General features: G+C 37.5%; 1 protein-coding gene across 2 annotated transcripts in view; it reads left to right on the forward strand.

The window, feature by feature from the left end:
- The window catches only part of LOC108431062, a 63,952-nt gene that overhangs the window by 1,231 nt on the left and 47,134 nt on the right, over positions 1–15,587 (forward strand). Inside the window, exon 3 of one of the 2 annotated variants that reach the window (XM_017703958.2) lies at positions 2,176–2,360. In XM_017703958.2, coding sequence (XP_017559447.2) covers positions 2,176–2,360 — 185 coding nt within the window. The remainder of the gene's footprint in view (positions 1–2,175; positions 2,361–15,587) is intronic. The other variant, XM_017703959.2, reaches the window with a different exon arrangement.

A 15,587-nucleotide genomic window follows, 5' to 3' on the forward strand; every position in this document is an offset into this window, starting at 1 on the left:
TATTATTATTATTATTATTATTATATTACTTTCTTATCAGGTGATAATAAAGCTGATCAGGGCTGCAAGGGAGAGTCTGCAGAGAAGGAACAGTTTACGCCGACTGAGTTATCAGTAGCAAATGACTAAGACACTTTCTACTTTAGAATGAAAACAAATCAGTATATGTATATACATATTTATGTGCATTAAAGACCATTTTAATATTATTTAACCTCTTCAACTCCTTGAGACCATCGGAGGTTCCAAAATGCACTTCATCATATTCTTCATAACTTTCATATCTCATAAGCTACATTCAAAAAGTGGGCGTCATATGAGGCTGTAACGGCCTTCTTTCCAGTCAGATATATGGTAATGTAATTTGAAACCTTTATAATAAAAGAAGCTGAACTAATTTTTTTCTACTGAAAGCTATAAACTATAAACAGATGGCGTCTCTTCAGTGATCTGCTCTGTAAAAATTATTTTTATAAAATAATGCAAAGAGTGTCTAAGATTTTTGGCTTTCAGCAGTAAATTGTAAGCGCATAGCAAATGTGTAGATCATAAAACACATTTTCCATTAATTTGAGGGGAGCTTTAAAAATAAATAAAATAAAATAAAAATGTACATTTATTTCATGCAGTTACGGAATAATTTGCCTTATGATTTGGTCATGTAAATTCCGATGGAAAAAAAAAAAAAAATATATATATATATATATATATATATATATATACACCCTGGAGAATAAGAGGTTAATTTGTGTACACAATCAAAAAAGTATTTTGATCAAGACATTATATAATTGTCCGCTCTGTTATGTATTTTTGAAATTCACACTATGTTCATGTATTTGAAGTCTTTGGAACTAGTCAATTGACCTCGCTCTATAGACTGGCACGCTTAAAAGCTAGAAGCTAAAAAGTGACATAATATCGTTGCTGTCCAAAGAAAACCATGTATCTCATCATTTTCGTTGATTTATATTTTTCTGCATCTTTTCAAGACACCAGCTGTGCTTTACATTGTATGAAAATCTCATAATGAATGAACCAATAGAATAGATGGTCTAAAAACACTCTATAATACACAATAAAATCTCTTTACATTGACTTACATTGAAAGGTAAGAGAGTTTTTGCCTTCTCCTGCAAAGTTACTCCTTTGGAGAGACTTGGTTTTTTTTTGGTCAGCGCAATTGTAAAGTATGCTAATGAAATCTGTGGACGTTTTTCATTCATACAGTTGCCTCATTTAAAGGATTACATGGGCTAGCTTTTTTGAGCCAGCTGGCGGTGGGGTCCACAAATGGAAGTTATATGTTGGGTTTATTTAAAGCTGTGGTTTCCTACAGTTGAGCTTTGCTGACAGAAACTCCTAAACCACAACATAGACTAAAACCTGGCCAGCTATAGTCTGATGGCCTCCTGCTGCACATGAGGTTTGACACAGAAACTCTAGACAAAGCACCTGCTGTCAGGCTAGTTGAAGTTTTTGAGGGGTATTCATTAAAAGTAATTATTATTACTCTATTTTTTGCCACTGGTGTCTTGTACTGATCCTAGATTTGAACTTCATTCACCAAAAATGACAGAAGTAAATGTACTAGGTAAAAAAACAGCTATGATTTAGACAGCACTGCACACAGAGTTGCCGTTTATTACCTACCTGTTAGCCACAGCCATATAGGTCTACTTTGTAGGTGTACCATTACTCATTATAGCTGTTTGCTCAGTTGCTGCACAATTTATCACACTCACTCAGCCAGTGGAAACGGACCACTGCTGTTCAGATGTTATTTAGGTGGTGGACCATTCTCAGTGCACCAGTGACACTAACATAAAAGTGGCATGATAAACCACTAGCGATGTGTGCAGTGCTGTTACACATATACAGTTAAAGACAACAGTACCAGTGTTGGCTGAATATTTTTGTGTTGATGGACTGTTTTTAACCCAAAAAAGACACCAAGAAGTTTGAAACCCCACTGATCTGCCCTTCCCATGTTGGTGTTCCTGCTGTATTGGCAATGGTCTATCACCCACATAATATCTAGTGAGTGGTGGTCCTATAGTGGTCCCTTTAAACAGATGAGTGGCAAATTGTGCATAACAGATTGTCTATATGGCAGGTGATAAGCCTGACAAAATGGCCAATAAGTGTATCAACAGTGTATTTTCTTTTGTTCAGCAGAAAGCCGGCACCTGTGACAGAGAAATCCAACCCGTCCAAACGCCACAGAGATCGTTTGAATGCAGAACTGGACAGACTGGCTAGCCTACTGCCTTTCTCTCCTGAAATTATCACCAAACTGGACAAGCTGTCTGTGCTTCGCCTCAGTGTTAGTTACCTTCGCGTCAAAAGCTTCTTCCATGGTAAGCCACCTGCTTTCAATGCACTTTGTTCGTTTATACACAGCAAAAACTCAGTTAGTTGGATTTATGCAAATGAGACAATGGAAAATGATGGCTGTGACTCATCTGAGATGCCATAAGTTTCATTCTTGTATGTTGATCTTAGGGAAGCCCAGATTTTCCATAAAGCTTTTGCATAAACACTACTTGTGTGAGTCTTGCAGTGCGTAGGCAGAACAGTGTCACTAAGATTCAGAGGTTTTTCTGGTTGCGTTTGCTTTTGTCAGTCAAAATATATTCAATCAAAATATATTCTACTTCAGAGCCTGTGTTCAAGTATGAGAATTCTCCAGTGGTGCTTGAGTGATTTGGAATTCTTGGTGGATTTGACCAGCCATTCGTCAGTGTGGCCTTAAACTCATACCTTTCTGAAGCAGAGAGAAACACAGTTAACACAGAGAAAGTCTTGTGTATTTGAAAGTCATAACTCTGCAATGGTTTCAGATAACACTGCCATTGGTGGATAGTAAAACAATACCATATTTATACAAATATATCGCTGTTGTCAGGAGAAAACCTCGTATCTCCAAAATGGCAACTTTACAGGAGAAGGAAAAAACATACTTCACTTTTAATGTAAGTCAATGGAACCAGACACATTTGCAAGTAATTTTGGTCTGTTTCTTTGGGTCCAATCTTCATGAAATTTACACACAATATAAAGAACGGACATTTTAAAATTATGAGAAATACTGAAAAAAATTTAGAAGACTTCTTACTTTCAGTCCACTTCTTTCTGCAGCATAGGTTAATACTCTAAAGTGGGAAACACTGTGCTATGTAACAATGCTCAAAGAATATGATGCCCTTTCAGTTGAAGCAAAACATAAGCACTTTGTTTGGCCAATTTATTTGACCTGTTGCACCCATATAGGTGCTAGTAAGCTACTTATAAATGCACAACTATGACATTAAGTGTTATTAAACAGGATCTTTTGGTTATGTGTTGTTTCCTTAATAGAAACTGTTCATTAAAATAGTATAATAATTAGAACAACTCACAGTACTTTTACTTTTGACACTTTCACTTTTGATAAAAGTACATCTAAAAGCAAGTAACTTAGGTAGAAATGCAGTACTCAAGCAGCATTTTATCATGCATTTCATGAAGTACAGGATTTGAATACTTTCTCAGTCACTGCTTAAAACCAACCTATAACAATGACAGTGATTTTATATAACTGCCAGCCTACCACTGGATCAATTAATTAGCAGCATGAGGCCGCTTTACACATTTTATGGCTTTATCACTGAATCAACAGTGACAGTGAGAAAAGATATTCACGATCAGAGCTCATGCCTGAGGTGCTTCCCCATATTTGCTACTTCCATAAAAGATAAAACGTATAGTGACAGGCTTGCAAGTTATCCATTGTGTTCATGTGTCATAAAAAGTTTCAAACTCATTCACAAACATACTCTCACACACGCTCAAACCCCCCTGTGGTCCTTTCAAATGTATTATTAATCGAGCACTTCACTGCGAAATCTGATAACATTTTGCAGCATAGCATCTCCATCACATTCAGTGTCATATCATAGTGAGTGACCTAGACCCAAACAAGAACTGGCTTTCACACACTTTGGTTCTTAAGTGCCTTTTCAATTGAAGTACAGAAGCTATGGGGTTCACTTTCTCCAAGCATCATCCATCGAGGTAATGTCTAGAGTGCATGCCTTCAGGCTCTTTAAGAGTTACTGCAGGCGTCTGCGGGGATGTCGTGTGAATGCCAGTGTCATGATCTCCCTGTTCAGAAACATTTGAATGTCTGCACTTATATAGATTACTATTACTTCGGAGAGATTACATTTAATAGTCTTTGTGTTCGTCTAATATTAATGTGAAAGCTGACCTTATTAACAAACCGTTGAGGGTCATGGCTGACGGCTTTATAGTATATTACACTCTAGTAAAATATTGTCGCTGTCCAAAGAATAGGTCTCCGTTTTTTTTTCAATTTCTCTTTTTGTTATTATTTGAACTCAGCAGCTGCTGTTTCTATTGTGTGAACATTTAATGATGAATGGACCAAAAAATGTTTTAAAAAATCCTACTTTTTGCTTTTGAAAGGTAAATTTACCATTTTGGCAATAAATGTGTTTGTTTGTACAGCATGATATACGCTTACAACCCAACAAATGAACAGACCCACATGGACAGCTTTTTAAAATGTAGCTGTCTCAGGTGTCTAAAACTTTTGCACAGTACTGTATATATTGAGACAGCTTTGTTTAGCTTACACTTTACTGAGATGAGATTGCAGTCAGTTCTGGGCAACAGGGCTTATACTCAGCTAAAACAAAAAAGTTAGTTTGTAAGACTCTTAAATCCTCTGTATATTTTGCTTATAACCAGACCAGCTATGTGTAAACTTATGGTGGAGCAACAGTGTTACAATGACAGCTTATTTTCATTAATTAATTTGAGATATAATGTTTGATTCTAGCTGAAGAGAAATAAAAAAGGGCTTTCAAAGGATTTACCATGAAAACCATTTACTAATACTCGATGAAAGTGTCTTTTCTTGGTGTGAAGAGATTTGGCCTAAATAATGAGTTCTTTTTAACTGCATGGATTGAAAACCTTTGGCCCAAATGTGGTGTAAATTAAAGGTTTGAGTACCGAGATCATAACAAGGGAATACAATACATGAGGTCTGGCATTATTTTCAAGGTAGCATTTTTGTTGGTTGTTCCTTCAGTGTTGTAGTTTTTGCACAGAAGAATAGCAAGATCTAAACAGCTTTTGTTTAATATGTTACTGTAGACCAAGAAGGAAAACATTCTTTTTTATTTGAAAATTTTTGGAAAGCTGTCTACAAATGTTTGGCAGGTAGTGTGCATGTGTAAAGATGTCTGTACTAAATGTTTTGCCAGGCAGAGCTTTTTGGCAGTGTTTGAAAACTACTATGAGGTCTAAAGCTTCAGGAAATGTGTCATTTTTTTCCCCTCACCAGTAGAGGCTCTGTGTGTGAATGAGGGATAGATAGAGAATGAGAGATAGAGCGATAGAGAGAGTTATGTTAGCTCTCGGCATCAGGGCTTTTCAAATATATACAACCCGCTGTGAAAACATTTTCTGCTGTTAAAATGTAAATAAAAACAAAAAGCAATGATGTGGAAATGATTTAAATCCTGTATTTTATTGAAAATAGTACAAAGACAACAAATCAAATGTTAAAACTGAGAAAATTGTATTGTTTTTTTTTTTTGTGTTTTTTTTAATATATGCTCATTTTGAATTTGATGCCAGCAACGCATTCCAAAAACGTTGGGACGGGGCATCCAAAAAAGTTGGGATGGGGCTGGTAAAGTTGTGTAATGCAAAAAAACATATGGTGGTTAATTGGCAACAGGTCAGTAATATCATTGGGTATAAAATGAGCATCCCAGACAGTCTTTCAAAAGTAAAGAAATTGAGGGGTTCACTATTCTGTGAAAAACTGCACAATGAATTGCAATTCAAGAATAACATTTCATAACTTTTGCTTTGCATCATCTACGTTATAGAATATCATTAATAAATACTTATGTAAAACAGAATGTATGAAAACTGTGTATGAAAACAGGTTGGTGCTGCAGACACAAATACTAATTAAAACTATTAAATGCAAGGAAGAAACTATATATAAACAGGATCCAGAAATGCTGCTACCTTCTCTGGGCCCGAGATCATTTAATGCCTTTTAGAAGAAAACACAGTGGTAAACATGCCCCGTCCCAACTTTTTTGGAACGTGTTGCTGGCATCAAATTCAAAATGGTCATATATTTGTTTTCAAAAAACCAATAAAATTTCTCAGTTTCAACATTTAATTTGTTATCTTTGTACTATTGCCAATGAAATATAGGGTTTAAATGATTTACACATTATTGAATTTTGTTTTTATTTACATTTTGCACAGCATCCCAATTATTTTTAAACAGGGTACTTTGTCAAGTAATTTGTCAAATCCTGGGTGCCAATTCTGTCTCAATACCAGATGTTCAATATTACCTGCTGAGTGAAAGGAGGAGGAAAATAAAGCTGATTTTCAATCCACGCTTGAGAGCCATCTCTTCTTCTGCATAGGAAGTGGTAAAAAAGATGAAAGGCAGAACATAATATGGGTTAGACGAAGCCTTGCATTTGAGTGTAAAAGCCACTGAGCGTTGATCTCGGTTTATTTTCTCCAATTACAGACAATTACATAATAAATACATTTATTTGTGTATTTCTTTGTAATCCTAAACCGGTGTATTGCACCTGTTCGGTTAAACCATGGCTCTTGTACACACTTCTTCAGTAAATGTCAAAACTTGTCTTCCGCTGCTTTGTCTGAAAGGGGTTTTCCAAAGATTTTTCAAAATTTCTGCAAAGTTTAAACACTGAAATTGTGGATGCAGTGCCGAAATGTTGTCATAGACAGTATTTTACAGAAGTGTTTCTCATGCAGTGGATATTCCACTACAGAGTCATTCTGAGTGGTTTGGTGTTCTAGAGAAACTTACTGAGTCAGAATTGTTCACAGTGGTGGTGATAGGAACCAGATATCTGGAGAGTCTTGCCATGAAAAACAGAGTGTACAATAGAAAATATAAGATAAGAATATGTATATAGGGTGTATTGGTGTTGTGCAATAGTCCAGCTACATGTGTGTATGTATAAATAGTCCTAATTGTCCTGCTTGAGGACCCGAACAGCCTGAGGGAAGAAGCACCCCCCCGTTCTTTCTGTCTTGGAAGCATTTCCCTGATCACGATAGAGAGAAGAGTCCATTGTTGGGATGGCTGAGATTTTTCACTCTCTTCCTGGCTTTGTTGCAGCACTGCTTGCTGTAGATAGACTGCAGGTCAGGGAACTCCATTCGGATGATGTGCGCAGTTGATTGCTCCACCCTTTTGAGGGCCTGTCTGTACCGCTTGTTGCTGTTCCCAAACGAGGCTGTGATGCTTCTCATCAAGATGCTCTTGATGTGGCAGGTGTAAAAGCTCTAACATTGTGGAGGTGTTTAAGTATGTAAGTTGAGTGGTAATGATGCTGGTATTGATGTGGCAGGCCCATGACAGGTCCTGCGTGATGTGGACACCAATCTATGACCCTGACAGTATGCTGGCTCCTCTGCTGCTTCTTGCTGACTTTCAAAACGAGGTGGTTCTTCTTGCACCAGTTGTCCAGGTGCTTAATTTCTTTCAGGTAGGCCTTCTCCATCAGGCCCACCACACCAATGTTATAAGCAATCTTGACAATAGTGGTAGAGTTGAAAGTGACCAAACAGTCATAAGTGTACAGTGAGTACAGCAGGGACTCCAGTGCTGAGGGCGAGGGTGAGGATGTCTGTCCACCCATACTGCTTGTGATCTGCGTTTCAGGAAGATGCGGATCCACTGACACAGGAATGGGTTTAGTCTTACTTTAACCTGATGCTCATTTAGTTAAGCAAATGCTGATTGAATATCAGAACCCCTGTTAATATGATCATAATTACTGGGCTATTAAAACAACTTTGTGTCCTCGGCACTGTCATTGAGGTCTAATGAATTAGGGATAGGGTCATCTACTCATAAATGGAAGATGATTCCTAATTAAACTGCCAAATCTCTCCACAGGAGCTAAGAGCTGACATTTAATATTTATACCCTTGGAATTTACTGTATTCTGTAAGTCTGAATTTGCGAGGATTGGTTAGAAATGTTAGTTAAGTCATTCCATGAGAAGAGATTTATTTGAGTTCACAGCGTTCGATGCCATGTACAAGGAACAAACATCTGACTTAAATATGTTAAATCATAGATCAATAAGATGGTGTATACAATTTTTATTGCCAGTGAAAACAGTAAGTCTTAATAATTTTATTAGAAATACAGGCATTTTTGCATGTTTCGGTATTACTAATAAACCTTGTTTTAAGAGTTAACCTTTGCCTTATTTAAACATCACCAAAAAAAATTTGAAATATAATAATTTATCTGTGTCCTTTTGTGTGCCCCCCCATCATTATACCAATTTATTGATAGCAATAAAAATGTACTTCTACATTAAGGGAAATGATGTACAGTAAGTGTTATCTTTTAAATCTTTAGGGGAGACTCCATCCATAACAGGCTTCATCAAGCATAACATCTCCAACCCATCGCACGTAATAGATAAGAGATTTTCTGCAATATACCTTGAAAAAAAGTAATTTACTGTTGAAAAAATTATGTTAGATGGTCTAAACTTTATAGCAGGGAGTGTTGCAGCCAATTTGGTCTGAAATATGCCATCCTATCACTGTCCCCTCTGTCATAAAATAGGCTCAGTGTTTAATACTGGTGATTTGATAAGATGCTGTTAGTAGTATGCTAATTGAATAATGTCTGAATATCCTATACTGACCCCGCGTCCAAGAAGGAGAGGCGGCTTAGAAGATGTGTGTGTGTGTGTGTGTGTGTGTGTGTGTGTGTGTGTGTGTGTGTGTGTGTGTATCCTATACTGATTTTTTTATTTTATCTGTTGTTAATGAAGCACAAAAGATTTACTCTGAGACTTTCAGGGTTTTGTGAGACATTTCATATATGTAGATTCAGCATCAGGCTGGAGTCTGGAATAAATCAAAGCAGATAGTACACTTGAACCTGGTGCACCCAGTAATCCAAGAAGTCCCTCTTTCGGCTTCTGTGTGGCATACGTTTCAGTCTGTGTCCAAGGTTATGATGCTGCTCAGTGTTGACACTAATTAGCTTTTAAATATTCATGATGAGGTGTAGCCTTTGCATTGACTGGATTGATGTTATCTTGTGATTCACTTCAAGTGTTAAACAGGTTTTAAACGGGGAGAAAACTTGACGCAGGCATTTTTTTAAAACTATATATTCTTGAAAGAGGTGCAGTCTACAGTATAGCACAATAGGACCTTTAAAGAGAACTTAAACTCTCCCTAAAGCCTAATACCTAGCTTGAAGCCTGTGTGCACAGCTGGAAAATACTTGCGTCACTGCATTTCCTTGCTGTACTTAAATATTGTTTGGAAAGATTTGCACTTGTATTTTTACTCAGTTACATTTCCGAGAAGGAAAAACATTTTTACTCTTTACCAACTCCTTACATTGTCATTTCCCTTCTTGTTATGAGTCTTTTTGTCAATCAGTAAAAACGGGCATTTAAATTTAAATGTTTTATTCAAACATCATTATGAAAATGATCACTTATCTCCAAACAAATAAAACCTTCAAATTATTTGTTATAATAATTTTAATGTTAATACTTTTTCTCACTCAAGTATATTTTTGGTTTTATACTGTGATTTTGACAAAGTGATCGTCCTTTCACTTAAGCGCACTTTTTCCACTCCTACCTGTGTATGTGATTTCATGTGAACTGGCTTTTCATCCATTGTTTTCTGTGCTATTGCTGCTCATCAGTGTTAGCTCTATTTTGCATTAAATGCTAAAGCTAGCCAAACATCGCTGCTCCTAATGAAAGGCATGCCATAATATCTCAGCCAATATATTGCTAGCTACTGGATGCTGTAAAATCGAGGAAAGCATATGTTTAAACAGTGTGGAGCTTTGTGTGTGTGTATATATATGATATGTATATATATTTCAAGCGGCTTAGAAAATGTGTGTGTGTGTGTGTGTGTGTGTGTGTGTATTTCACTTTTCTGGCATCAATATGGGTACAAAATTCTTTTTTTTTTTTTTTACTTATTTTTTACCTATTTTCAGAACTTTTTCTTGATCTCCAGCATTCGTCATGGCATCACAGCTCGACTCACTGTACGGCTGAGAAAGACAGACGTTGCTTTTTTATTTGAATGCTTTCATTACTATAAAGATGTGAAAGATGTGAGACGTGAGACTTAAATCCCATGACACAGAGAAATCTGGCTTTATAAATGAAATGCAATTAGCAGTTGTTTCCAGAAGACATTTTTAGTTATATTTTAAATTGTGAACATGGTAACATTATTTCGGCTATCATGTATCTATTTTCACGCATTTACCTTAAGTCTAAGGCCATGTTGTATCTCAATATTGTTTGAGAACTTTGGATATTACAGTTATTGTTATTGATAAATTCAAGCATGAACTTGGCTGGGTTAGCTGTTGTGTAGTTCACATCCTGACTGATTGGCTGTAATTCATGTCCAGAAAGTGTGTAGAGAAATGTACTCCACAGTTCACTTACATCTGCTTTGAGTCTGTCATCATTTTATGTGTCATTGTTTTTGACCAGTTGTACAATCATCCTTGCCCTTCTACCATGACTCAATAGCAACAGTTGTTTTTGTCTATGGAGCAAAACACTAAAATTGACTTGGGATGCTCATATTATGTTCCACATCTCCAGCTCTTTGCATGCCTTTGTTGGCCAGATGTTGAAAAGGACAAAATTTGCATACACAGACATGCCTTTACCTTGTTAAATAAATATAAAAGCAACAATGACCCTTCGGATTTTCTCTAATGACCCTTCAGAAGTCCAGTAGAGTTATTATATCATTCTATTATTGTGCCAGAATGTGTGTTTTATTCATCTGAATACACCATGCTAAGTTTAAGGCCTTAGCATGACTCTGCAGTCCTGGGAGGAACTAGTTCAAACTCCCTAGTTCAAAACTAGGATCCAGAAAAAGGAAGGATAACAGCCACAGGAACCGGTCCCTGTGGCTTACACACGTCATTCTCACGTCAAAACCCAGACAGGGGTCCGCTTTCGAAAGGCTTTCCTGTCAGGCCATGGACTCTTGTCCTCAATGGATATGAAAGTGCCAGCACTGGATGTAGGATGTCAGCTATTTGTGTGGAAAAAAAAAAAAAAACAGCAGTCTTGTGAGGCACAAAAGGTTGTGCAGTTGCTATGTAGAAAACATACTTGCTGAACACATGGGGAAAAATAATGCCATGTAATAATGATTCATTCAGCTGTTGAATAGAATCAAACTTCAGTCATGAAAAGTATGTCTGCAACTTACACAACCTGCCTGATATAGTTCACTTTGGGACAGGTATGCAAAACGGATTTCATTTTTCTCAGTGTTCATTTTTTTTCAAAAGTCGTTTTACTGTTTAGCATCACCTAGTTGCACTGAGGTAAAAATATGAGACTCGAAGAAAAGACTATTCCTGGAAAAGTACTGCTTTTTTTTTTGTTTTAAAAAAGTGTAACATAGATGTAACATTTTCAAGGCAAACAAATGCTAAATCACCAGAACAATAGCCTTTATGTTTTTCTCAGGTACCTTGCAACTTTTGCAATATAAATTGTGTTGGAGGCTTTGTGTAATGTTCACATATAAAAATGTTCAGTCTTTAGTGTGTCTACCATTTGCCTTTATTACAGATTCCATTCCCTTTGAGAGACTTGCTTTCAATATTTTGAGGAAAACCGCACTGATTTTCCACAAATCGAAAGTTTAGTCTTAGAAGTTGGCTGCATTTTCTACTTCTCATGATCCAGGTAGTCCCAAACACCCACACAGTGATGTTGAGAAGTGATGTCTGAAATTCTCGTGTTCTGTTGTTCTAAGAACACCAGCAGCTTCTTTGGGTGATTTGCACATTTCCTTTCCTCAGCAACAGCTGCTTGACAGCTACACATCCTTTCTGAGTTATCATCTCACAGTGGAAACGTGGACAGAATTATCTGTCAGATCTGATTTTTTCAGATCTGAAGCAAGAGTAGAGTTTGATTTTCCTGCTCAAAGACAAAAGCTTTAAATACTGTTTACCTGATGATGACAGTTAGGTGGTCTTGATTGTTAGGAGACATATTTCCTTTACATCTTCAGTTCAGTTGTGTTTCATTTATTTGCCATTGGCTTTCGCTCTCCTTAGGTTAGTGGAATACCTTATATCAAATCTCAGAAATACCACTTGAAAATAAGTCATTTGTAATTAATGGCACTTACACATTTAAGGTGCTGCTTAAGTTTTGCACAGCACTGTACATTACCATGTGGTCCATGTTGTCATTACCAGGCTTGCATTTCTATAGCTAAAAATGAAAGGCAATCACTGCTACTAACAAAGATCCAGGAGTGAATTCCACGAGTGCGCTTGAAAAGCCTTGGGGGTGTTGCATGGTCAGTGACCCAGCACTGACACACATTATCACTGAGTAAGACCAGGTTTTGAAGCTCACAACAGGAAATGCTGCTGTGTGCATTTGTACCCTGAGATATGAGGGGAAATGATTTGTTGATCCAACACCATTGTTGGAAATTGTCAGTGGACATAATAGTCAAGAAGGTTGGGCCTAGACACTTGAAATGGCACTTGTGTTAACTGAACCTCCATCGTCCTCCGTTTTTTTTGTGTTTTTTTTTAGAATAAAAAATTTAAATACGTATTGCAAATCAAGATTTTCTTTTTTACCAGTTAAATGAAAATTGTTCAATTTACTAATCAAGGAATTCAAAAAGTGAATATATTGGACAGCACTCTAGCACTAAATAATTTGAATAGTTGCTTTCTTTAATTGAGATGTAGCTGTGAAATCCAACAGCCTGCCACCTCAGTTTATTGATTTGCTTTGACAGTACAGAACCTCAAGTGTTGTAGATGTTTCTTTAATGTCACTTGGATCTTGTTGCCTGGCCCCTTGCCAGTAATCTATACCATGGCACAGATGAAGAGATGTCAGGCAGTGTGAATGATAGGTACACAAGGTTTGCGTTACATGGTGTCGATATCGTATGTGGGCCTTAAACATGTGTCTTCATTGTTTCCATCACATAATTAATCTATCCGATCAGACAAGAATCCCCTGGAAAAGAAATATCCATAAAATGAGCTTCCAGAGAGAGAGCCTTTCAAAAGTAACCTATTAGCCGTACTTACAAGCTGGGCAAGTTTGTTTCAGACCACAGCAGCGACCAGCGCCTCACACCTGATGATTCATCTTCAGCTTAGACCACTGTTGTTCCAGGCCTAGGTATGACAGAGTTTGACTGGGTACATTATTCATTCCACTATGATACATGTTTTCAGGGACATAAACCAAACAATGACTTAAACTCTCACATGACCGAACAAAAAAAAAAGAAAGAAAGAAAGAAAGAAGGAAAGAAAGAAAGAAAAAGCAGAGAAGAAGAGAGCATTCAACAGCACTGACGCAGGACTGCTGATTTGGAACCTGAGGAGATGTTTTAGTGCATCCCTTACAAAATTGATGGCTTCCTTTGGAATCATTATTTGTGAGGTGCTGAATATAGTGCACTTGAATAGCTGAAAGCTAAATAAAATATTATTTGCTGTTAATGTGTGTAGAAAGAATTTCCTTTTGAAAACCAGATGAAGTCAGAACTGTAGATAATGCTGTGACTTTCTGTCGTCAGGTTATTTAGTTGGTCGTATAAATGTATCATTAAATGTGGTCATTTTGTTCTTAATATTTAATTTTCATAATCATTTCATTGTTTTGATAGTCAGTTAGAAATATATGGTGTATGTGGGTTCTGGAAGTAGAAATATAGACCATGCTCATTGTGCCTGCTAGTGAGAAAAAAAGTGTGCACTGGATAGTTGTAACGGGGAGTGAGGAGGCGGACGCACATGCTGAGCAAGATTTATTATGGGCAAATCCAGGGTCATAGTGCCAACACGGATTGAACAGGGGGCAGACATGACAGATAAGCAATAAACAATAAGCAGGTTCAAACAACACAGTAACCAGTACAACCAACAAAAACCAGCAAACACAAGGGGCAAACACAGGGCTTAAATACACAGTGAAAACAAGGGACAGGTGGAAAACAGGCGGAGACGATCAGGAGCGGAGTCATGAAATGAGGGGTTAAACCAACCTGTGTTTATATTTCTTATCCAAGTGATACAATTTATGAATATGTTAAAAACAAAACAAGCCTCTGGCAAGAAACAGGAGCATCTAAACTTACCACGTGAAAATATAGTGATTCTGCCAGCCTTAGGTACAAATTTACGATAGTCCATCGAATACAGCTCTGGCTCGCTCCTGTAATGATCTGGTCTCTGATCTAAGTGCTAAATTAGGAGAAACTCTCGACATTCTGGCTCCAGTCAAATTGAGGAAAAACTTGCATACTCATAAAAATCCATGGAAGAATGTGAAAATACATCAGCTTAAACAAATGGTCACAAATCAGAGTACTTATGAAGGAAAGCTACGTTGCAGGTACATCATGATATTCTCAAAGAGCAGATCTCCAACTACACTATATTTCCAGAAGTATTCACTCACCCATCCAAATCATTGAATTCAGGTGTTCCAATCACGTCCATGGCCACAGGTATAAAAAACCAAGCACCTAGCCATGCAGACTGCTACAGACATTAGTGAAAGAATGGGTCTCTCTCAGGAGCTCTGTGAATTCCAGTGTGGTACCATGATAGGATGCCACCCGTGCAACAAGTCTAGTCGTGAAATTTCCTTGCTAGTAAATATTCCACAGTCAGTGGTATTATAGCAAAGTGGAAGTGATTGGGAACGACAGCAACTCAGCCACGAAGTGATTTCTCAGACCAAGAGATTTTGGACGATTTCATGCTCCCAACTTTGTAGGAAGAGTTTGGGGATGGCCCCTTCCTGTTCCAACATGACTGCACACCAGTGCACAAAGCAAGGTCCATAAAGGCATTGATGACCGAGTTTGGTGTGGAAGAACTTGACTGAGTCCTCACCTCAAATCAGTAGAACACCTTTCGGATGCATTAGAGTGGAGACTGCAAGCCAGGCCTTCTCATCCAACATCAGTGTCTGACCTCACAAATGCACTTCTGGAGGAATAGTCAAAAAATTCCCATAAACACGCTCCTAAACCTTGTGGAAAGCCTTCCCAGAAGAGTTGAAGCTGTTATAGCTGCAAAGGGTGGGCCGACATGATATTAAACCATATGGATTAAGCATGGGATGTCACTCAAGTTCATATGCGTGTAAAGGCAGACGAGCGCATACTTTTGGAAATATAGTGTACAATGATGCCATGAAAATTTTCAGACAGTCATACCTACCTAGGGTAATTAACAAACACAAAGATAATAGGTCCTTTTTTACACCATGGACTGACTAATTAACCCTAACTTTTCTGCTAGTGCATCTCATGGTGATTTCTCTTCTAAAATTTGGGAAGTTTGCAATTTAATTTCAAAATAAAATAACCTTCATGAGCCCTGCGATGGACTGGCGACCCATCTAGGGTGTATCCTGCCTTCCGCCCGAAGACTGCTGGGATAGGCTCCAGCA

The sequence above is a fragment of the Pygocentrus nattereri genome, chromosome 24 (genome assembly GCF_015220715.1).
Source record: "Pygocentrus nattereri isolate fPygNat1 chromosome 24, fPygNat1.pri, whole genome shotgun sequence".
Taxonomy (NCBI): Eukaryota; Metazoa; Chordata; class Actinopteri; order Characiformes; family Serrasalmidae; genus Pygocentrus; species Pygocentrus nattereri.